Source organism: Vanellus vanellus (genome assembly GCF_965231255.1).
Source record: "Vanellus vanellus genome assembly, chromosome: 8".
In the NCBI taxonomy this organism is placed as follows: Eukaryota; Metazoa; Chordata; class Aves; order Charadriiformes; family Charadriidae; genus Vanellus; species Vanellus vanellus.
The window spans coordinates 28,131,921-28,156,013 of NC_138913.1; the positions used below are offsets into that span (position 1 = coordinate 28,131,921).

At 47.8% G+C, this 24,093-nt stretch overlaps 1 protein-coding gene across 2 annotated transcripts; it reads right to left on the reverse strand.

Annotated features, from left to right (window-relative positions):
• Nucleotides 1-254: 254 nt before the first annotated feature.
• On the reverse strand, nucleotides 255-19,275 carry LOC309674889 (UPF0524 protein C3orf70; the record flags this gene model as incomplete). Of its 2 annotated transcripts, none has more annotated exons than XM_082487070.1 (2): nucleotides 255-811; nucleotides 19,098-19,275. In XM_082487070.1, the coding sequence occupies 2 exons, from the start codon at nucleotides 19,273-19,275 to the stop codon at nucleotides 255-257; spliced, it is 735 nt and encodes a 244-aa protein (XP_082343196.1). The 2 variants fall into 2 exon arrangements, 1 of the variants encoding a protein (XP_082343196.1); XR_014269433.1 differs by lacking the exon at nucleotides 19,098-19,275 and adding an exon at nucleotides 18,893-18,994 and having other exon boundaries at nucleotides 764-811.
• Nucleotides 19,276-24,093: the final 4,818 nt, after the last annotated feature.

The following is a 24,093-nucleotide window of genomic DNA, read 5'->3' on the forward strand; positions in this document are numbered from 1 at the left end:
GCTATAAAAGTCTTAAGATTTATCACTACCTTACGTGCAGACGTGGGAGATCTGATCAGGCTGAGAACATGTTAAAGTTGCTCAGGCTGCTGCTAGTTCACCAATACGCAAGTCCCATAACTGCACTCCCATGAGGAATCTGAAATATCAAGTGCACTGGAAAAAAGGGATTGTCAGAAAAAACGAAAATATAAATACTACAAAAGCAACATTACTGAGTGGGAACTGGACTGATCTGATACCAACTTGTCGGATCACACAGTGGTTTCTATAGTCTCAATGACTTCCATTTCGCACTGCGAGGGTGACAAGAGCGGGCATTCATCTGGTTCCCAGCTGCTATCCGGGCTGTAATCTTCTTCTGAACTTAGCTCAGCCACACCCTCCGTGTCCTCGTCACACGACTCTATGTAGTGAACCCCCACCGCATTGATTCCGGAGTCCTCGGAGCTGGAAGGGGACGAGCAGTGATCTGGTTTTGGTGTATTGCTCTCTTTTGTGATTAAGGCATTGCGAACAGGGACTTCCTCGGGCTTTATCTTGTGGGGCACGGGGGGAGGCTGCCTCTGTACATAGCACATCTTCCCGTTGATGCATTTCACGCGGTAATTGTCAATGAAGAGGTCCGCAATTGTGCAGAACTGTGGGGAGTCGGGGGGCAGAGGGGGCTGGAAGACAGGTGCAAACTTCAAAAAGTGTTCGGTGAGCGAAACGGAGATCTGGATGGTGTTTGTAGACTCCCGAGGGCGAATGGGTATTTCAGTGCTGGGAAGCTGCTCTACGGGTGTCATGGGCTGATAGACATATTTACCTGTTGGGAAAACAGAAAAGCAGCATTTAAAGATTGTTATCCTTAAGTTAGAAACAGACAGATGAGAAGACGCTTGCCCTTGGCCTTTAACAATAACCAACGGTTCCCTGCAGTCAGCCGCTGCGCTGTTTTCAATGGCCTCAAGGTGTTCAGTCCTCCCCTGTACAGTTTCTCTGATGCTTAATACTGCAGGTAAGCATAACCTTCCTTACTCCAGTCCCACTCCTCTCCCTGCCCCTCCTTCGAAGGCATCTGTAGGACATCACTAACTCTAGAACATTAACTCCAGGGGCACAACTCCATAGCTAAGAAGCGGGACAGGCAGCAAGTCTGCCTGCACCCCTTTCTAGGGGAAAGAAAACTGAAAAGATGCTGAGAGACTTTTTTTTTTTTTCCTCCACTGAACACAGAGCAGTTCTAGCTTAAGTCTTTGCTGCAGTGATTTAAATCTTATTATATTATTATTATTCCAAATTACAATGAGTCTCCCTGCATGTGTTTCCATGTTCTTTTTTTTTTCTAGGGACTAAATCTCATTTTTTCTGTATTATAAACCAGAGGTTCATACATGACTGCAATTAGAATTTTAAGTCAGGAAATAAGGGAATTCCTAAGCCATAGAAATGCTTCTGGCATCTTCATTATCTGGTTAAGTAGTAAGAAAATAGGATTAAGTTTGTTATATAGCACTGAACCAAGTGTGAACTGAAAATCTTTACTTAAAGAAATAAAAGCAGAAAATCAGTACTTACTTAGGAAAAACCTGAGGCTATGCCTAAGACTGTAAAATGCTGCATTTTATTTGCATGCAGCCCCTGAAAGATTCATGTCTCCCTAGGGATTCATACACTATGAAAGCACAAATTTCCAGAAGACTTGCAAGTCACAGGGCTCTCGGAAGAGTTTTGATGCACGAGTTGCAAATGCTGCTTTGCAAAGGCAGAAAAAGTATCAAAGCACTGAAGGACTGTTTTGATGCTTGAAGCTTTCCAGGTAAGGAGCAGAAAGCCACCGAAATCTTACTGCATTAATGAATCCGGCTGTGCTGTGATGAGATCTGCCACATGTTTTTGTGTCTGCAGCTCAGGTAGGTGCAGCCCTTCTCCCCTGAATTACCCATTCCTTTGGAAAATCAGAGCAGTGATTATATTTCTGCTCACGGAGGCGGAGTGTGGCCCGGGAGAGAAAGGAGAGAAGGGCATTCCTCTCCCCAGGGAAAGGCTCGCTCCCCCACCATGCCTTTCTGCAGTAAAAATTCCCATCCTCAGCCTGGGAATCCTTCCCAGCGTGGGAAGGGCTCTGACTGCAACAAGTTCCCAGCCAGCATGGCTTTCGGTGCCCCAGCCGCCTGTTGAAAGCGCTGGCAATGGGACGGGCTGAGAGATCCCAGTTCTTGGCTGCAGCAGCCTCTGGGGTGCTCAGTGGCTCTGCCAGCACCGACGAGCCAGGGCCTGCACACAGGCTGTGCTTTGCCAGCCCAGCTCCGGTACGTCACCAGGGGAAACCTCTAGCGCTGGGAAAGGCTCTTCCCACATTTGCTGCGCTGTCGGTATCGGAAGGGAAATGGCTCCTGTGAAAGTCAGCTGTGCTCCTCTGCTGGGACTTCAAACCCCATCGCTGAAGGACAGTGAGAACGGAGGAAACACCACCAAGAGCGCGGAGCTGAGAGGGGAGTGCTGGAGTGTGGGAGGAGGCACAAGGCAAGGCCCGCAAACACAGAAAGGCTCACAGGAACGAGCACCAGACACGCAGAAGAGAAAAGCCCACCCTTGTCGTGCCATGGGAGAGAACAACCAACCCAGCCAGGCTGAGAGCAGCGAGACGGCGGCAGTGGGTGGGCAGGGGAAAAGGAACATTTTGTGACTATATCTGACCAGCTCCCCTCCAATACCTCATCAAGCACTTTTTTCCTATGATCTGTGGAATCATAATTGTTAACAGAGCCACTGGAAAAGCTCAGTAAAAATAAAGCAAGCTTTTTTCCCCTCCTGTTTGATTATGGCTGGATGGTAGAAAATACAAAGCCATCCTCTCCACTTGCCATCTTTTTAATGTACCATGGTCTAGTTTCTAAACTTGCTGTGACTCAGAGGAACGAAGCACTAGCATCAAACGACTGAACACTTCAACCACAGAGCTCTTACTCCTCCGGCACTCTTTGGAGCAGCAGCACAGATATTTCGGTTCTGGCAGCCGCTGAGGGATGGAGTCTCAGGCATTTTTCAAATCTTCCTGACACAACTTCTCTGGGGAGCTCTCCAGGGCAAGCGGGCAGACCTTACCTTCACAAACTGCTCTAACAGCAGCGGCCCATGGCTTCCTGCCAGCTGCTGTTCTTCCCAAGTCCTTCTATCAAATTAGTGGACATGAAATACGGTACTGTCTTTCAAAGCAACACAATCAGATGACTGGTTAGCATGCTGCTGGTTGGAAGTGTCTGATAAAATTCAGCTGGTGGAAACTGAAATGCAGGCTGTGTGGGATCACCCTCCTCTCGCTTGAAACCCCAACACTGTAGTTATTCATATATTTTGGGGTGCTTCTGTGTGGGCTCCTATTCTGTTCCACTGACAACCAATGATAAAAAACAGATACTAGTGAAAAAAATTCTTAACTCTTATTTTGTGCCACCTCTATTTGAAGTGTCCAAGGAACGCCCTGGTGAAGATTTCAACAGGATCAAGAAAAAAGGTAGCTGCACAACAAGACTATAGTTTTCCACTTAAAATAGGCAACCACCTGCTGACAGAAGCCTGGGGGACGTTGGGAGAAGAAAGCAGGGGATTTAAGCCAGGGTAGCTTACAGCATGGACATCAAGTGATCAATCTTTGATTCCTTCCCCCCCCCCCCCAAAAGGTGGCGGCAGGGGGAGATGAGGCGTTACCTGGGAGCTCAGCTAGTTGTTTTACCATTGCAGCAGCATGTGGTAATTCTCTGCGTGTTTCAGAACTGCCCTGCTGGCACTAATTTCAGGGTAGAAGAAAACAGTGGCTATTCTGTTAACAGGGGATTTCAGATCCCCATTTGTGTGACCTTACAGTGGCTGAAACTGTTTCCTCATGTTCCAAGGACAAGCTCTGCCACAGCATTGCCCAACAGAAAAAAAAGAGAATTTTCTACATGAACTGATTTCTATATTCCTTTAGAATTCCAGTACAAGTTTGTTAAGTTACAGCTGCTTTTAGGGCCAAGTTTTTTTATTTTAGACAGATTAAATGTCTGTTTTAAAAACATCAGCAGGTCCCTCTTTAAAGGGTGCTGGTGGCTCATGGCTGGGACTGTCAGGCTGGATCACAGAGCGAGCTGCGGTTACAGCCTCAGTTACACCTCCTTACCCTACATCACATGTGTAAACGCATCAGCTGTGATGCATCCTATGAAAAATAAATGCAGAAAGTTAAAAATAAGATTGCCCCCCGCCCCTGCAGCTTGCAGGATTGGCAGGGATGGCTTTTTCACAGTGCATTATCCCAAAAGCACAAGTCCCCAAGTTCTCTTATAATATACCCTGATCTGATCGAACTCCCACTGAAATAAACAGCAATATTTGTGCTGACTTTAAACAGCTGGCAAAAGTCTATGATAAAATAGTATTTTGAGCACCTATTCAGATACATTACTTTTAATATGCCAGCACATAATTTATTATCTATTTATTCCCACCAAGTCAGTTTGAAGAACTCCGCAATTGAGCTGTGCTGATGAATGCTCCTGTAAATTACAGTGTTTTGCACAAATACAGATGCCAGAGTAGACACTGCATTGCAAGTTGTTTCCTGGGTCACTTGCCACCGCTGCCTACGCGGAAGACAGTAATTTGGTGAAGGAAAAATACTGCACGTGTCAAAAAAAAAAAAAAAAAAAATCTAACTCCAAATTCTGTGAAAAGCAGTTTGCTGCATTTGCAGCAGTTTGGGAAGCTCTTGAACACTGTAATAGCTGCTATGAAGAAGTGTCACAGTTCTGGCCCTGCAGTTCCACCACCACAGCAAGAGGATTCAGGGGAAACAAGAGCCCATTCCTCTCCTGGGTGCTTAACAGGAAATGTGTGAAACTAAGCTCTAACAAAATCATTGTCTTGATAAGTATCAATTATCCATGACAGCCATACGCTAACAGATGATATGGTGGAATGCGAGACAATGAGAGACTTCAGAAGTAGGTATGTAGGCTACGCTTAACTATTTGTCACAGCCAAAAGCCTGCACTAGTACCTACACTCTCTGCTGCTCCATGCTCGCAAAGTGTTGTCCTCCATCGACACTGCCCCTCTTTGTCTGATCCCAGTCACACACTGACAGCAGTCTGTGCACAACTAAAAAGGACTGGTTGTTTTTCCGTTTCTTCATTATTCAACTGACCCTTGTGAAAGCCAAAAATCCAATCCTCCAGAGAATTAGCACACACTAAAGCCGATACCTCCTGGGACACATTTGGAATAGTTGTTTTGCAGTTGGGTAAGTACTGGGCAGTGCTCATCTCCCTGCTTCTCTGTGCAGAGAAATATGATTTTTATTGCCAAATCAGATGGATGCTGCTCACCAAAGCCTTGGCTCCACGCCTCCACTGCCACCTGCCAGCAGGCTGAGGCAGAGTCCAGCAGAGCAGTGAGCTCTACCATGATCTGCAGATCTCAAACTCGTGCAACTTGGAAAATACTTTATCTCCAAAAGTAGACACACACTTCCATATAACATATATACGTATAAAGTCTATTTGTGCATTGATCACCAGAACTATGTGGTCAATTGATTGGAAGCTGTATTATAGTGTCTCCTGTTTACAAAGAACAAATACAAGCCTTCAGAAGCGAGCCACGAGGTCATTTCTCTCCAATTTTTTGCTAATTGAGCAGTCTGCATGCATCCTCACCAAACAGACACAGCAGCAATTTCCATGGCTAATACAAAATAACTTAACCATGAAATAAGCAGAGGTGCTGCTTAAACATTTTATTCTCCACTTCCCTTTGTCCCAGCATTCTAGTTTACCTCTTACACTCATTAATGTGCTTGGCATAAAAAAAAAAAAAAAGAATAAATCCATCTTTCAGCAGTAAGGTTTCTCATAAATTCTCAAATTTTGCCCTCTCAAAATGCCACCTTGAAAGATTTTTTTTCCTAATAAAGAGCAACATGAATGGCAATGTGCTTCAAAAAAACAGTAAGATTGCTGTGGATCTTAGAATCCTAAGTCAGTGACACATACTGTGTATATTTGTTTGCATGCAAGGCATTTAGATACCTTTTAACTGAAACATACAAAGCTTTTTTCATATGTGTTCTTTCCCCTGCAGCTGCTTGGGCAAAGACTTCTACACCTTCAATCCATTCTCATATCCTCTCCAAAAATCGACAGGGTTAACAAAGACCTGCTAACCATATACTATTTAGCATACCGTGGCTCAATTTAACCCGCACAGCTTCGTAACTGCTCCCCCACACCCGAGCTGGCTGCGTGCTTGTGGTGACAGCACCTAGCCGAGGTGTGCTGGAAGACAACCAGCTCTGGTCTCACCAAAGATGCCTTTGGCTGTGACGTGTGATTCAGGGAAGCTGAAGCATTGACTGCAACTGCAGGGCAAAGCACATGGGCTGACACTTGGGCAGCTGCATGTTCGCACTAAGTAAGGGTACGTAAAGGCTGTGTGCAGTTGGTTCCCATGGTTCAACAGCAGAGAGCTGCTCTTTAAGCATTGGTGACTTATTTCTCCTTGAACCTACACCTTTCTGACAACACCAGTGATCTTTGGTTGCAAAGTCAGCTGGGATTCTCACTCCAGCCATGAGAGGCTCTCCTGTTTGCCACACACAACCCTGCCAAAAAAAAAAAAAAAAAAAAAAAATCAGCTTACATGGGAAGGAACTCAGTCCCACTATGAAGAATACTGGGGAAAAAAAAAATCTAATTAAATACTGCTTTGCAGGAGTGACGGTAAAGCAAGTATTCATAATGTGTGTGTAACAGGAGACAGTATTGGCTTGGAGGGATTCTGCACTAGTCTAAGGAGAGTTGACAACACAAGGACTCTTCCACATCTCTTTGCATGGGGAAACCTTGGAGATCAGCTTCTCAAGCACTGGCATTCGTCACAGCAAGAGATGGAGAGCTACCAAGCATTCTTCCAGTGGGACTTGTTTCATCTCTCACCAGTGTGGCAGGAGAGACAAGTCTGTCTCTTTAGGAAGAGCTGACTGGATGCACACCCCTCTGACGTCTAAATGAAGTTGTCTCACAGGTGATGACAGCTACAAGCTGGAGTAGTGTGTTGCTGCCTGGATTGGCACAGTAGCCCAAGGACAACGTCTAAACTGTCAAACACCCAGCTGGTTCTCCAAGATCCCTGGGGCGGTGGGTGGCACAGGTGGCAGACAGCTCTGCCGTAACAGACTGGCCCGTGGTCTGCCCCAGCCCATGCATGGGAAGGAACCAGCTATCATTTCACCACTGAAAAAGCAGAAATTTGGGGCAGACAGAAGGTTTTCCTCCGTTACAGACTAAGGCAAAGTTTGCAGCCCGCAATCTGGAGATGTATACTGAAGGGCACTCAGCACCCTAAGCCTCCTCAAGGTACCCACCACACCTTTTTTTTTTTCCAGAAACATTTAGCAGAGTAGAAGGGGCATCTGAAAGCGTGATATTGGTCTAACAGCCTACATGGGGATGCTGCCTTCCGGCCCCGCAGGCTGCGACAGCGGACAAAATGACTGCCTCTGGCCTTCCTCTTTCTTCCTCTTTCCAGTTATACGCACAGCTTAGGACAACAAACCTTTGCAAACAAAGATTGCCCTAACCATAAATATTCACCAAGGACTGTAATAGCTTCAAATTACACTTTGCTTAGAGCACAATAATAGCTCTTCCAGAGGGGCGAGAACAAATGAAAGGAGAAATCCAGAGTACATCTACAGATGGCACCTAAAAAAAAAAAACCCTGCTAACCCAGTTTCTATTTCTTTGTATCGTAAGGAATAGCCATCATGTATCTGGCAAAACATTATGGGCTGCGTTGGGAATGTGAGACATGGAATAAGCCACCAGAGGAAGAGAAAAAATATTTCAGGACACTGAGGCACTGTCAGATTTACAGTACAAGCTCAAGTAAAGCTGAACTGTGCCGTTGGTGGTTATAATGGAGCATACCTAAAAAGCTTTTCAAGGTTGAAGGAGCCTCGTAAAGATACACAACACCTTAATGCAAGTGATGCTTTCACCCTGTGCTTTTCCAAACAACTTAAAAAGCACTCAGATTGTTCAAACAGAATGCAAACAGAGCACCCTGCACATTTCCAGTGCTTCTGGCATAGCTAGCAGGCACAGTGAGGGATGGCAAGAGAAATTCCAAGGACACAAGCCAACTCTGCAAAGGACTACCAGTTACCCCACCACCACCATAAAAGAAAAAGAAATCATACAGCAGGACCTTAGCAGTCTAGAAATACACCAGGAAACATGAGCAGGCTCTGATCTGCCTGAAGCACCTTCACAGAAGCACCTAAATCAGAGCACTAACAAATCTGTCCCGTTCCCGACCTCATCCAAGCATGGAAAAGAGCCAGTCTAGCAATGTTTCTACAGTGGCTCCCCCAGCAGCAATTTTGTACAGCTGCCAATTCTCTTCTCATGTGAAGGAGAGGTGTTCCCTCTCATTGCTGTATAGACAGCTGTGACAGCCCTTGACTTGATGAGCCATAAGCTTTTCACAGGAAACCAAGAAAGAGAGGGAAAAAAAATCAGAAAGTTTTTCTTCATCAAATTTGTATTTTAATGCCCTTTTGTCTTGATTTGTTTTAAATACAAAAAGGATCATGACGGTACATGCTGTGAGTTGTCTAAGCCTTTCAGGGTTTTCTGTGCACATCTGCTTAAGAGCAGGTAACTCTTAAATGCAAACAGACCCTGAAGCTTCCTTCTATCATCCCCGCTCTTTCCTCTCATTTCTTACATGGATTTACCAGACTTAAAGAAAGAGCATCCCTGGAGGCTTGAGAAATGTTTGACAGAGCCATAAACCCTCTTAAAGGGACCATATTTGCTTACTAACCATTGTAAAAGACAGAATATTGACATCCAGAAAGCACTAAACAACAATGCACACCACATGTGCATTCTGAAAGAAGCTCTTTCAGTGCCTGTGAGAAGTGCCATACATCACAGGTATGACTAACCCCAGTCCTGGCACCGTCCCACGCTGGGTTAGAACACACACCCCACAGCACAGACATGACAAGCATAGCGGACAGTCTCAGGTACCTCCAAAAGCACAGCTTACCATGAGCGCAGCGGCTATGTGCTGCCCATCGTAACACAAGCTCTGAACCTAAGGATATTTGCCTTCCAACATCCCTTTCTAAAGCTACCCCCAAAGGGCAGAAGAGCAACTCTGCACATTTCCCTGAAAAATTTTATCCCCATCTTACACTAGATATTTTTTAAATTCAGTAAAGAAGATAGCAAAAAAAAAAAAAAAAAAAAAGGCTCAGTGCTAAATATTTATTCTACAAAACCATCCCTGTGCACCATCTGCTCAAGCTTTGGCATCCCATCATTTTCATGCAGACAGTCAGTTGATGTGGTAACAAAGAAGGATAAGCACAGATCAGTGTCAGAAGCTACCTAGAAAACGAAGGCATTTCTTGCTATAGAGAAACCACAGGCGCTACAGAGAAGTTACAGTTGTCTCCCAGGTGTGTAGCACATGCTGCCGGGGGGGCAGCCATGAGCCCCTGTATGCAATGGGCATGTTTTTCTGTGAATTCTCAAATAAGCTCGTGGGTTCTTGAATGGAAAGTCCTCTCCAAAGGACTGTACTATGCAAGAAAGACCCGCACTCTGCACCCACGGGAGCCAGCCTAGATGGACAGCTGAGTCAGGAGGCTGTTTTTTGTAGCTTGAAACAGACACCTCTTTGCAGCTACAGCCTGTTTTTCCGGTGGGCTGACAGGAGAAACAGTGGCATGTGTGATGTGCTGTACCTGTGCTGCTCCCTTGCTGTGTCAGGGTACAGGCTCTCCTGCTGACAAGTCATCTGTGCGGTGGCCTTACCAGAGCGCAATCCTTCTGGGCTTGACAAACAACGCATTCGTCAACTCCATTGCTGGGAACAGCATTCTCATTCTCAATACAGGCCATTTTTTTAACTCTTATCCTATCACTTCTTCTGGTACCCATCTACACATGTTTCCATTCATACTTCATTCAAATCAATCTTTGTATTTCTATTACAAGCCTCTGTCAAACCCATTTCTGGAGAATTTAAAGGACTACTCTCCCTGCTTATGCCCAGAATACGTCACCACGTGGAGCTGATGAGTGCAGGTATGTATGCCAACCCTTCCCTCAGAGGAAAGTGGGATCCAGCAATGCTCTGCCCAAAAAAATAGAAGACCAAGTACCACCCTTGGAGGCGGAGGAGATGGGCCATCACGTCACACAGTGCCACTGCGGGCAAATGGCTCCGAGCAGCTGGACGACGCAGGTGGGAGCAAACTCAGCACTTGCTGCTGTGGCAGGGTAAGCGAACGCTGGCAGGAAGGTAAAAGCACTGCCTTCAGTTTCACACCAAGAGGGCCAAGATCCCACAGCACCAGCTGGGGAGCGCTGAGATCTCGTGCCACAGGGTAGAAAAAACAAAGAAAAAGGTAAGTGTCTCCTTTTGCCTCCCCTGCCTACAGACAGGCTAATGCTGGTGGGCTGCAGAAGACCAGTCCACCCTGACACAGCTGATGGTGTACAAGCCTTTTACCAGGGACAAGGGGCACTTGTGAGTGGAATGTGGCTCAGGATGAGCAAAGCACTGAAATCCAAACAACACAGGCCGCTACACAGCACGAAGCGTGAAGCGGCCAAGCACCCTGCCTGCAAGGGCTGCAGGTGTGCTCCAGCACCAGCATCACGCAGGGAGAGGGACGACAGCAGAGCACGCTCTCGCTGGGTGCAGCAGGGAAAAGGTTTCAGGGCTGGGTGCAAGCACACAAGCAAAACAAGCAGTTTTGCGAGCACACGTGGGCTCTCAAGCTCTGCAGCCACCAGTGACAGCAAGAATACAAATGCATGCCTCTTGCTGAAATTGTTTTACAACATAGGTTGTATATAAATTCCAACTGTTACGTTGCCTAAATTAAAATATGGGTATATTAAAAACAAGGCACAGTTGCCAAGCAATCAGATTTTACTTTCCCAGTAGTTTTTTTGACTTCCATCTATGTGAATATACTGAACTATTAGAAAAAACATCTCTAAATTGCATCAACTGCACTTCTTGAATTCTGTGATCAGTCACTACATAAAAATTGATTAGTGGAAGAATCAAAGCCATTATGGAAACATACTCTGTATCTTGTGGACAGATAAATTCATTAAGGTGCTGGAAAGACAACCACACTAAAAGAGGGTCACTTTCTCTGCATATATATACGTATTTCTATCTCTCTCTGCATATATATATATGTATGTATTTCTCTATCTCTCTCTGCATATATATATATAGGGAGAGAGACATATATATACACACTACCTGGAATCCAATCTACTGTCAACCAGCTTTTTACATGAGTATAAGCTTGTGCCATCCATCAACAGCTAAGCCCACACTGTCAGAGCTAACATTCTGGAAAATCTTACAATGTTTGCGAGTAAAGCATTTTGCTTTTTGTCCCTTACAGAAACAAAAACTTCTGGTATAGCCTTATCAACGTGCAGAACTAAGTTACCAAGGCTTGAAGTGAGTCATGAAGTGTAAGGCAGCGTTGGTTAAATTGAGAGCCATTACATAAAAAACATCCCCAGGATGTCCATTCTCTACAAGCCCAGCTCTGCTGGTTGCATCCACATGAGCAGCAACAAAACATATTCTTGATGAGTACACAGGTGCTGCGAGGAAAATCTGAGGTCCTGTGCCAAGTACCTGAAAGCAAACCTGAGCACACAGTCAGCTCTGCAGGATGGAAACCATGAAAATGACAGTCTCGTGACTCAGTTTGTCTCAGGGCAACTCAAGGATATGACCATGGACTGCAGTTTAAGACACACAAAATATCTATCAGCAACCACAAGAGTAAGGATAATGTGTCAGAAGGCACTGCAGTTGTACACTTTTGCATTTAGGCGCTCAGAGTAAGCATGCTCGCAGATTCAAGCTGGCAAACGGATTTCCTCACCTGCAGAGTCCAGGAAGGAAGCCATGCACTTGCCACAGGCATTGTACTCCGGTACAGATTTTATCTTTGAGCTGTTACTCTGCAGTGAGAAAAGGGCCTGAAGCCTTTTACCAGAACCAAGACCACTAAGCAGGAGCAGGGGCTCAGCCTTCACCACAAAGTTGTTCAGAATGTCCTGAATTCACTGACAACAGCACCAACTGAAAGGACGCAATGTTAACGAACTTTTCCTTCGAAGTACTTGTTTCCGGTAGGAAACATCTACAGGCTCGCCATTTCAGGCTAGTCCTGAGCAGGCTTCATGAGAACAGCAGGTTAACCCTTCAAGCAGCTACAGAGAAGTGTCATTAATCTGCAACTCTGAGAGGCTCGTACCATCAGATCATTGAGTTTTGGACAAGCAGATATAATTCTTTGTGAATCACGCTCCTCAGACGGACAGACAAATTACTTAACAGCCTCATAGTCATGCATGACAAACAAGAGTTTTTGGCCAGCAGAAAGCATTTTGCTACACAAGGCCCCTTTTTCTCAGGACTTTCGGAGAAAGAAGTGCAGTAATTTCTATTCAATCCCATATGAGGCATAGAAGAGTTCGTACTACAAGATGTACTTACAGCAAGTAAGTTGAATTCAAAGGTTTTCCTGTGGTCTATTCCTGTTAAGTGGTATCAGGGTTTTTGCTAAGAATAATAATAGAACATACGTGTCCCTAAACATAACTGCATTATAGTAAGGATTTCAAAATGAACACCAGCAAGTTCTTTCAAAGGCGCTGATGTTCCCACAGGGCATGATGAATCTACACATGTGGGTTCTCTTTCTGAGACAGAGCATCAATAATACATTCATACTGTGATTTGCGGATTATAACTAAACCCAGAGCAACAAAATGCAATCCAGATCCAGAGTGGTGCACCCATAAAAACTGGTGGTGAAGTGTCTTCCCTTAGAGTTACACTTCAGAATATATTAAGCTGACATTCTTTCCTTCATTGTGTACAGCTTAGTGAAATGAAGCTAGAATATCACAGCTCTTCAAAATACAGGTGAAGAGAAGATCTTGCACAGCCACAAACAGCAAATCCTCATTAAAAGTCTTCTCCCATTACAAGCTGAAAAATCCACCTTTCCGTGGCTCTTGCTGGTGCTCAACATAATGCCTTGCTTGTGCACAAACATTTTGTCCAGATACACAGACTTAAACTGGATGGATATTCAAATCCATTTTACAGCAAAAGCAAGTGAAGAATGCCTATTTCTCCTAGGATTTGTAATCACCATCTCACCATAACAAGCTGTGTTTTCAGAGAACACCCAGCCCCAGAGTTCCTAGCCCCACCGCTCCATTCCTGTTTAAACAGTTTTCTACAAAGACAAATTATCAGCTACTCCAAATATTCAGTCTCTAAATTTAAAACATAAGTATGTTGCAACTCCCTTTTCACGTTTATCCAACAACTCAGCCATCAGGATATAGTTTTGCCCTGTGGAACAGCAGTGCTGGAAATTCAAGTTGCCATCATTAGTGCCAGGCTGGCTACTTCCAGTAAGCTCCAGTCTGTGTCACCTTTTACACATAAAGCACTGGTACACTACTGCCCTTTGGCTCTCTCCTGGATGCAGCAAAGAGTTTCGTAGCCACCAGAACAAAAGGAAGGCTTTTGGAGATCTACAGTTGCATGTGATGCTGCAGAGCACCCCAAGGCTTATTTTAGGACCCCCTCCAGGGCTCTAGCTGCTTCTCTAACATGGAGGGATCAACAGAAGCTGGCTGGCTGGCAGACAACTCCTCTTTAGACCCCCAAGCTCTGTCACAGCGCGCTTGAATACCTTCAATAACCATTTTAGCTCACTTACCGGTGGTCTGTTACAGGAAAGAAATGCTGCCTTGCTGATTCCCCGCTTACGGTTCCCACAGGCAGACTGGGGTCTGAATAATTACATGGGCTTCAAAGACTGTCAGAGCCCCTGCTGATAGCTTCTGTTGCTTGAGAGGTGGGAGAGACACCACAAAAATGCTACTTGTGTACACAGAGCTACTTATATGCTGCACACACCACTAGGTAGCAAGGGAAAATACCCACACCTGGCACGTGGGGCCAGGGTGTGTACACTGCCAGAGGGTGGGCAGGAGATGCGATGGACACACAACACCACATCTTTCTCTCGGGAAGAGGTAGAATGAAGGCTGGCCTCAACAGAGACCTTTCACCACTTTTGTGGGACAGAAAATGGATTATTTTATTTAAAAATGTTATAAAATAAAACTACTGCTATTTCAAGTAGAGAAGAATGTAAGAAACAAATACCTGCTCAGAGTACGTACACACACACACACACACACACACACACACACACACACACACAGGTGCAATGACTGTGCTGATTTGCTTCATTGCCTGGCAGCAGCTGTGGGAGATAATCACCTCTCACCGCCCAAGCACACAGAAGCGACCGACCACAGACCCAAACCTGTGACTGGCTGGTCCACCTCTGTGGTACCTGCAGACACCCGGAAAACAGACACAGTGAGGAAGCAATGGAGCTTGATCTGAGAGCAAAGAGAAACCCCGGTCTCCCCGTTCAGCAGGCAGATGAACAAGAAATGTAAATATACTCTGATTCTGCATCCCCAGAATGTGTGCTGGCATGGCCAAAATCAGGTAAGTCCTTCTCCCCAAAACCACCCAGAAAACACATGCCCTTCATGGCATGCCACCCATCATATAAACGCATTTTCTCCTCTTGGCTGAGGAATGACGGTTTCTTGGGTTTCTTGCCAAGCCTGCCTGACCTCATGCAGAAACTGCCAGGTCTGGATCCAAACTCTGGGCATAGCAGTCCCATAATTACGTGATGCACACCAGGGAGCAGGAAGCTATTTCAAGGCACACCTGCAAGTGTTACACTCACTTAGCAAAATGCAAGGGCGGAGGACCATTTGTCTTTTTAAAAACCTATACTGCCACCACACTCTTTTTACATGTCTGAGCCTAGCAACTGTTTTCCCTTTCTGACCACCTAAAGGAAACCTCACAGCTTTCACCCATGCTCGGTTTGTTTTCTTGTAAAAGGTCTAAACAGATGAATCTCGCAGAAGTGGTGGAACTGAAATTTATTTGCTGCATGTATTTTTCAGTATAAGATATGCAAGAGGCTTTAAGTAACTAAAAGCCTGTTTTTTTGATGATGAACCAGGGCAAAAAAAAATAAATCACAGAAAGGCTAATGCAAGGTAGCACAATTACTACCTACTGACACAACTGCTCTGAAACTAGTATTGTGGAACCATTATTCATAACGTATTTTTGATAACTGCAACATAACGTACTGAGAGTTTTGCAAGGTGTTCAACATAATGCAAGATATTCAGATTAAAAAATGAACACAGTTGCAACAGAATACCCTATTTTTGCATTGTCCAGGGATGAAGCCAATCTTGTAATTGTATCAAGTGTGGTGCTTTCTCTGGTGAGCTAATTCTTAGGAAGTAAAATTAGCAAAACACAGTCAAAGTCCTGCCGTCAAGAGAGATGTAACCCCAAGGGTGTGATTGATCCCTTCTGACAGAAGCAGGTACCAGCACACAGGCAGCAGCCTCGCAGACAGCATCAGCGCAAATCAGAGCCGCAGCAGAAACGCAGAGGTGAGGAAAGGAAGGCGGGCATCTTGCTGCAGACCTGCCTCTGGCGCATGTTTTCTCTGATCAGAAGTTGATCTGAGTAATTTAAGGCTCTCGACCTGCATCTAATAAACAGAATCCTACAAGGCTGTCAGAGGGGGGGGGAGGAAGGTGAAGAGGGGGCTGTCACCCTTGGCAAGTGGGATGCATGCAGGGATAGACTGGAAAGGCGCAGTGCAAGCAAGAGAAATGTGTAACAGGACAAATGTAGGGGCTGAAGTCAGACACCTCTTGGGCCAACACCTTCTTCCCTGCAGGGAAGAGGACGCCAAAGGTTTGAGCCCTCATCCTGCTTCCACATGGAGACAGGAGTCGACTGATGGACAGATGTCTGGCAGCACACACGGGAAGGGTGTTGTAGACATCTATTGCAGCAGGATATGAGGTGCTGCCTGCTCTCCCGGACCCTGCATGCCCACCGAGCCAGGCATCTCCAGTGACACCCAACGTCCCCTCCCATCTGCAGCCTCCCCAAGCCCACTGGTGCTGCACATTTCACATGTGCCAGCTTATGGAGGTTTTATTTGGGTTCAGAGCTCCCCAGACACAGGGGCACATTACAGAACCACCTCCCATCTCACAGGGAAATCTACTCCTCACCATGCCCAAAACAGACTGAAATTGACCCGAAACAAACTCTCAGGTTTAGACACAAAAGTCATACAGATACCCAGAGCACTTGAGGTTCTCGGAGCTGTTTGGATACACTAAACAGTCCCTGTGATCTCGCCTGCCAGCTATTATTGCCATTTTACAGACAGAGAAACATCGGAGGTAAAGAGAGCGCTTAAAGTACTGCTCACTTCAGAGTGTGCCAGCAAAAATGGCTTTGGGGAATTCAGACTAGGTTCTTTCTCAATTATTATTTCTATAGCCAAGTGGCTCTGCAACGCTAAATTGCTTCTGTCACTGAAGTAAGCAGATGTGATCCTGAATACACATGAGGAGACAATCTACTCATTGTAGCGGTGGTGAGTTTTTGTCATTTTTCAGTGTAAGTGCACTTTAACTGAATTGACATTCTCCAGGACCTTGGACACTGATGGAAAATAATACTTCAAAGGCCATTTTAATTGATGTAGAGCTTCCTGTACCCCAATACAGCCCTTAAAGAGTCACAGAAAACCACTTTCAAGAATCCTCTGAGGATTCCCAAGTCAGTATTACAGCACTGCGTTTATGGAAGATAACTCCCACTACTGTTTAATTACATCTCTGACCTCTATACTATTTTCCATTATAGGCCTCATTCTTACCCCTTTTAAGTCCAACTCAAATCATTCCGCTGGAGCAGGATACAAAGAGGTCCTTAGGTCTGAAATTTGCATTAGGAAATAAAGGGGCAAGAAGGGAGAGCACTTCTTCATGGCTTTCAGAAGATAAAACAAGAAAATGAGGTATGTGACTTCCTTCATTTAAAATCATAGTTTCATGGGGCAAATGTATCGCAAAGTTTCCTTAGCTGTAAAGAAGGAATTAAGAAGGAAGTCTGTACTTCTTGCAAAAGCTATTATTATTTTTAAATCTTATGATTGCCACAGTGAAGCTAAGGGTTGGATGGGCTCTGGAGTAGTTCTTCCAAGAGGGAATCAACTCAGTGCATCTCCTAAGAGACACCAGTCTAAGCCTTCCTTAAAGGCCCTTAAGGAGCACGATTCCTCACCACCTTAAGTACTCTGTACTTCATGGTGTAGCGAAGGACTAGAACACAGCTTTCCTTGCAAGGCTGCCTTTATACTTTGCAAAGCTCATCTCCCTCCATCAACCTTTTACCGCCCAAGCTATCCCTTTGCTTTTGCACCCCCTTGTAAATCATATTTTCTAAGCTGATCACTGTGGTCTCCTCCAGAACCTCCTCAGTTCTCCTACAGCTTTTTAAAGTGCAATGCTCAGAACTAAGCCCATCAATCTGGTTTCATCATTACTGAGCTGAAGAGCCTAATTAAATTGCACGCTTGCAATGCCCCTGTTAATGCATCCCCAAGTGAAGGCTCGGGTTCTGGTTGTGCATTTTCTACCACAAAGGCCTCCCGCTGCTGACGCACACTCAGTTTGCGATCCATCTTAATCCCCAGATCCTTCTCCACAATGTCACTTCTCCAGGCGTTCCCAGCTCCCCATTTGACTTCCCCTCTCCAGGACCATCCCCAACTGATTTCAGGTCACATCTCCAGTTTATTTATAAGCACCAGCTTGAGCTCAGATCCTGTACTCCAGAGTGCTTATAAGCTCATGTATCTTGATGGTGACCACAAATAACTGAGACCAGAGAAATTTTGGAAAAGAAGAATACATGTAGGTCATAATTTGAGGGTCTTTGTGTCACCGATGAAATGCCAACGAGACATCCCTGTCCCTGTGCAGCAGGTGACTATGGATCTTCTTGCATAGCCAGTTGTGCCACCACACAATACGCATTTCAGGGCACAGAGAGAAAAAGAACCTTTGCTCTCAATTGATTTCAAATGAACCCCCAAATCAAAGCAAAATTCCTAGCATGTGTATTTAATTCAAACAGAAGCTTTCCTCCAAATAAAAGCAAGGCTTTCTAGGCAGGCTCTTTTCCCCATTAAGCAAAATTTCCAAAAAGTGTGTGTGGAGGGGAATCCATGCAGGAGTTTAAATTACAAGGAGAGACGGCAACAGACTTAAAAAGAGAACGGGATGTCAGGAGCCAAGGGACACCTTCAGGAGCACCAAGCAACCCTCAGGTAGGGGTCCAGCTTTAACCCCGGCCATCCAGGCTTTAACATCTCCAAAACACAACACTCCCTAAGCATACATCTCCATCACCATTTCCCGACCTCATACCCACACGCTGTTCGAAAAGCCTGCTCTTCCAGGCTCTATGCGATTAATTATTCATCCAGCTATGTTTGGACATCCACAGTTCAATCCCAGCCTCCATGATTACACACATCAGTATCTTGAATATAGACATTAAAGTCATCGGGCACCTTGTCAACAGAGTTGGATCGACGCTGGGTTTCGAAACGGCAACTATCTGCTATTAAACACCCTACGGCACTTACTTCTCTACTCGACCGCTTTTAAACCGTACGCCTGTAGAAAGAGAAGAATTAGAACCGGGAACGGAGCAGACGGTGAACAACCGGTTCCTCGGCGAAAAGGACACGCCGCTACCAGCACCACAGCCAGCTCGCCCCTCGCCCGGAGGCCCTGAGGTAACTCTCCCGACCACCGCCGCCCCAACCGGCTCCCCCCCGTTCACACACCTCCTCCGGCACCAGCCCTCAAGTTTGGGGTCCCGCGGGGACCGGGGCAGCTCCGGGGGTCGGGCTGCTGCCGGCCGGCACCCACCCAGCCGCGCCGCCGGACGGGGCGGCGCGGGACCGTTAGGACCGTTAGGACCGTTAAGAGGGTTGGGGCCGCGCGCCCGCGCGCTGGCCGGGGCTCGCTCGCTGTCTCCCCCTCACTCACAGTGGCACCATCCCAGGTGGCAGCACCAGTGGAGGCGGAAGCAGCGGCCGTGGCTGTGGGTGGCGCAGAGCGAGAGCCCGTCGCAGGGCTGGAAGTCGGGTCTGCCCGCGCAGCTGCGGGCCAGCGCCTGAGCCTCGTCCAGCTTCTCGCTCTTCGCCGCCGCCGCCGCCCCGCTCATGGCGCCCGCCGCTCCGCCCGCAGCCCCCGCGCCGCAGCGGCCAGCAGCAGGAGGAGGAGGAGGAGGAAGAGGAGGAGGAGGAGAAGGAGGAGGAAAAAGAGGAGGAGGAGAAGGCGCCGAGCCGCAGCGGGGACCGCCCGCCCGCCCAGCGCCGCGGGGGACAGCGCCGCGGGCAGGGCCCGGCCGCCCGCCCCGCCGGCTCCTCCCCGCCGCTGCTCCGGCACCGCCCGCCGCCGGGCCGGGGCTGTGCGGGGCCGGGCGTGCGGCAGGGGGGAGCCGAGGGCGAAGCCGCTCCGGCAGCGGGGTGGTGGTGGGTCGGTCGCGGCGTCCCCCGGGGATGGGTCAGCCCCGCGGGGCCCCTACGCGGCTGTGCCACGCCGGCTCCGCGCGCAGGGGCACCGGCCGTAAATTTTCAGAGAATCATAGAATGGTTTGGGTTGGAAGGGACCTTGAAGATCGTCTGGTCCCACCCCCCTGCCCTGGGCAGGGACACCTCCCCCCAGCCCAGGTTGCTCCCAGCCCCGTCCAACCTGGCCTTGAACGCCTCCAGGGATGGGGCAGCCACAGCTTCTCTGGGCAACCTGCGCCGGGGGGTCACCACCCATTATGAGATTTAACCGATTTTCAAGATTGTAGCGGCGGGAGCACACGTGGATGAGCAGCGACCAGCCCTGTCTAAGCCAGCCTGGCTCCCAGCAGGGATGAGCCATGCCAGCGGGGAGTGGTGCCAGGCACTCTGGGGCCAGCCAGCTCCCCACAGCATCTCCCTCGCACCCCTGCCATGACGGGGCATGCGGAGCTCCTCTCTGTGCCCCACCGGGCCCGTTAAATGGGATCCAGGCACCCTCACATCCGGATGGCAGCCTCCAAGGGGCGGGAGAAGGAGGCAAGCAGGCTCGATTACAAGTGATTTGGGGTGCTCCCAGTGTGTGGCTCGTGGCTATTTTATGAGACAGGTGGACACAGATTGTCCCTGTAGTGCCAGAGTCCATGGAGAAGGAGACTGAGCTGCTTGCATGCATGGCCCATGGCACAGGCAGTTCTTGCTTTGTGTTTTAATCTTCATGCTACTTATTCTCAGGCCATCTAATCAGGAAAACCATTTCTTTCTAAGCATGCAGTTATTTTAAAAACACTGGTAAACTTTGTCTTCCATTTTGTAAAATAATCAGTAGATATAATTTTTGTTAATAATGATATGAAAGTGCATTGTTATTTTCCAACAATCGTATCGTTGAGCCAAAATTAAAGTTTGGATTTATTTTGAGCAGTGGCTACATTATTTGGTTTCCTAAGTGCAGTGGTGGGCTTGTTTCCCTGGCATGTTTGAAAGTAAATTGTGTTTTTACTGCCCCCTGCTCAGTACTAACAGAGCTGTAGTCAGCTTTCTGTTAGAACAGAAATCAAATTGGTCATTTTCATAGTCACTTATCTTTGTACAGTACCCAATAGCTCTTTGTCAGAAGTAGTCAAAAACTACCTATTTTTCTGTGTTCTCCAGAATATTCCCAGACAGTTCCTTTGGGGTAGATCCCAGAGGTGTTCCCCTGCTGTACAGCCTCCTGAAGATGCACTGAGAGAATCCTTTGCTTCTTGCCAACAAAAAGAGCTTAATAACAACCAAGCTGCAGGTGCATCATTGTGATCAGCTATGTGTTTCATGGGGAAAAACAAGGGATATGGGTCATAACTGCAGAGCACAGAGTTGCACTGAGACTTTGAACAACCTCTGACTGTCATCGCTGACTTGCAGCACAGACCAGCTCCCTGTGGCGCTGCTGGGATGTTTCACCGCTCACACTGGTGCTTAGCCAGGCACAAGGCTGAGACCCACCAAAACAGCACATACAGGTGAGCAGCTCCTACCCTGCGCAGTGTCCTGTCCCCTGCTCAGGCTGCCAAACCCATTTGCCATATGCATTTACATAACACTCCCCACCTGCACACCCACAGCACTCTTCCCACCCCAAAGCAAATACGCTGGAGGACGGAGTTTAACTGGCCAGAATGTGCGGGGCTCACAGGGGAAAGCCTCTGGCCTGTGTTACGATGGAGGCTGCACAAAATGGTTCTGCTGGTCCCTTCTGAACTGAACCCTCCCTTGTTGCTAGGAGCGGGGACGAGTGCTTTGCTTCGGCAGATGGGCCGGACGCCAGAGTGGGAGAGCTGGAACGCTCACCCGCCGTACACCCAGCTCCTTTCACTGGCGCGCACACGGGCAGTCAGCACCTCCCTGGTCTGCTGCTGCCCTTCCTGCCTTTCCATGGTTCCGGGGAGTCTTTTACTCCCTCCTGCAGCATCTCAGTGCCAGGTGAGCCCTGAGAACACACGACTGCGTCCCAGCTTATGCCCTCGCCTCCTGGGATGTGCAAGTGGTGGCTACAACCTCTCCCTCTCAGCAGGCTGTTCGCCCACGGCTCAACAGACAGCTTTTCACCAGGCTAAAGGGACGTTTCTGGCGTTGGTTTTCATTGCTAGGACTAAAGCAATCATAGCTGGCATGAGGATGGCAGGGAGGTTTTCACCGTGCCTCAGGGACAGGACCCATTAAACTCAGCCTAACTGGGCAGGAGATGGGTGCCCAGCTGCTCTGAGCAGGGGGCTTTGAGCCTTCCTCGGCACTGGTCATCAGGACTGAGGGAGCTTCACAGGCCTCTAAATTTTAAATGCCTCCAGTGTTAATTGCACTGGAAAGTGTGCTTTCTGCATCACTCCTCAAGGCTTACCTGCAAAGGTTTTGCCAAAATCCCACTGAAATCTGCAAACGTTCAGGACTTTGCTCAGCTGTTTGCAAGCAGAGGAGAAACTGACTGCAAAATCAGGTGTTTCTTTGACAGTGTCCTCTTGTCCTCCTGTTCCCTGGAGCCCACCAGCAGCAAAGAGGGGATGCAGCTCAGCTCCCACGAGACCACCGTCCCATGGAGAACCGCCTCTTCTACCCACTGGCATGAAGCTCCCCCTCTCCACCGCTGTTTCACCTCCAGAGCTGCTCTCAGACCCAGCCTGGGCTGCAAGATCACTTTCTGTTAAAAAGAAATAAAGTGAAGGAAGGTGAAGGAAGGGTTACAGAAACGGGTGTAGGTGCTTCTGATAAGACTCAAGTGCCCTGTCCAATTCGGACATGCGCTGCAGGACAGCACTTCTTAGCACGCCATAAGGCAGGGAGCTTTTTGTCTCCCTTTGAAGGCCCAGTGCTGCAGGGGACGCTGATCAAAGCTAAAGCAATTCTCTCCTTCGGTGCACTCCCATTCTTTACTGTTTTGCAAAATGCCTGTGGCTGAGCAGTTAATGGAGGCATCTGCTGCACTGGCAGAGTTCACTGACTTAATTAAAGACATCTAACAATTATGCAGCTGCATGGGAGAAACCATGGGTACTTGCAGGGCTGAAACCGAATATCCTCAGCACTGAAAGCAAGTGTCCCCGCTGTGCAGAAAGCGTTGATCTGCAGCCAGACACTCACATGAAAGTAGAAGCAGGACCCAAAGATTAAGGATGGACTAGAGCAAGCTTGCAGTGTGTGTCACCAAGGCCTCGCCGTGCTGGAGAGCCGTACAACCTCAGCTCACACTCACATAGCTTAGAACAGTCAGACTTGCAACAGGTGGGCAGAGCCGGGGACATTCCTTGCTGGTAGGGATGGTTTTACCTGAAAAACACTTTTAACAGATATTTTCTCACTGAGTGAAAGTAGTTAGCTGGTTTAAATGGACAGGTGGGAAAACTAATCCTGTACCAAGTGGTTAACAAGTTCTCCTCTGCGTGGGGCTATGTTCTCTCCCTGTTAAATGAAGAAACATTTCACTCATGAGCATATTTCTGGTAGCACTGCATATTTGAGCTCATCGGGGACTTTGCAAGGCTGTTATTTTAACAACTTACCAAAGAGGCTCACAGAACAGGCTGGTGCTTTCTCATTAGATTGCATGTCAGCAGGCACCAAGGGCTCCAAATCTGGCTGCCGAGCCCGGGCTGCTGGGGGCCAGGGAGCTGTGGCTGCCCTTCGGTGTGCTCTCGCCCTGCTGGGAGCAGAGCAGCCAAGGGGCAGGGACTCCCACACACTGCTGCCGGCGGCGGGGAGCCTCATGCCTGCCCTCTCGGAGCTGCGAATGCAAGCGCCGACAATGTCACTGATGGCTGGATGGGACGTAAAGCAGGCAGATCGATGCTGCGCTGCTTTGGTCGATACAAATTTACAAATGAACTTCTGTCAGGAGAGACATTACTAGTGTGGACAGCTTCTGTTCTCAGTAATTTCCGTGAGGGAAGATGAGAAGGGGAACGGGCACATTAAATGCACCAGCACAAAAATGCTGCAGGTGAGGAGAGGCATTTTGGCCCCAGGGTAGAAGCTCGTGGGTCTCAATATCCTGAGACCATTGTCTCTCCTACAGAGGAAGGGCATACCCTCTCCTACACAGCCCGCGCCTGCTGCAAGGGGAATTGGCCTTTCCCAACTCATCTCCAGGACGGGTGAACACCAGGGCATGAGGCACAGGAGAGGGGATGTTAGCCTGGGCAGTGCATCGTGTCCAGAGCTGTCCTGCAGATGACATGACAGCCGCCAGCACCACCAGTGCTGTTGTGTAACATGTCACGCGGAGTCTGCTTGCATGGAAGCAGCGCTTCACCTTTGAGCAAATGCTGGATTGCTCTCATCTGCGGCACACAAGTGATTCTGGGGAAACCAGCAGTTTGCTGGGCCTCGAGTTATGTTTTTCTCTGGTCCTGGAGAAAAATCCTCCCTGAAAGCATGCACTTGTGACTTCTGAAGGGTTTCTTGCCCTCAGTTTTGCACACTCACCCACTGAAGGACAG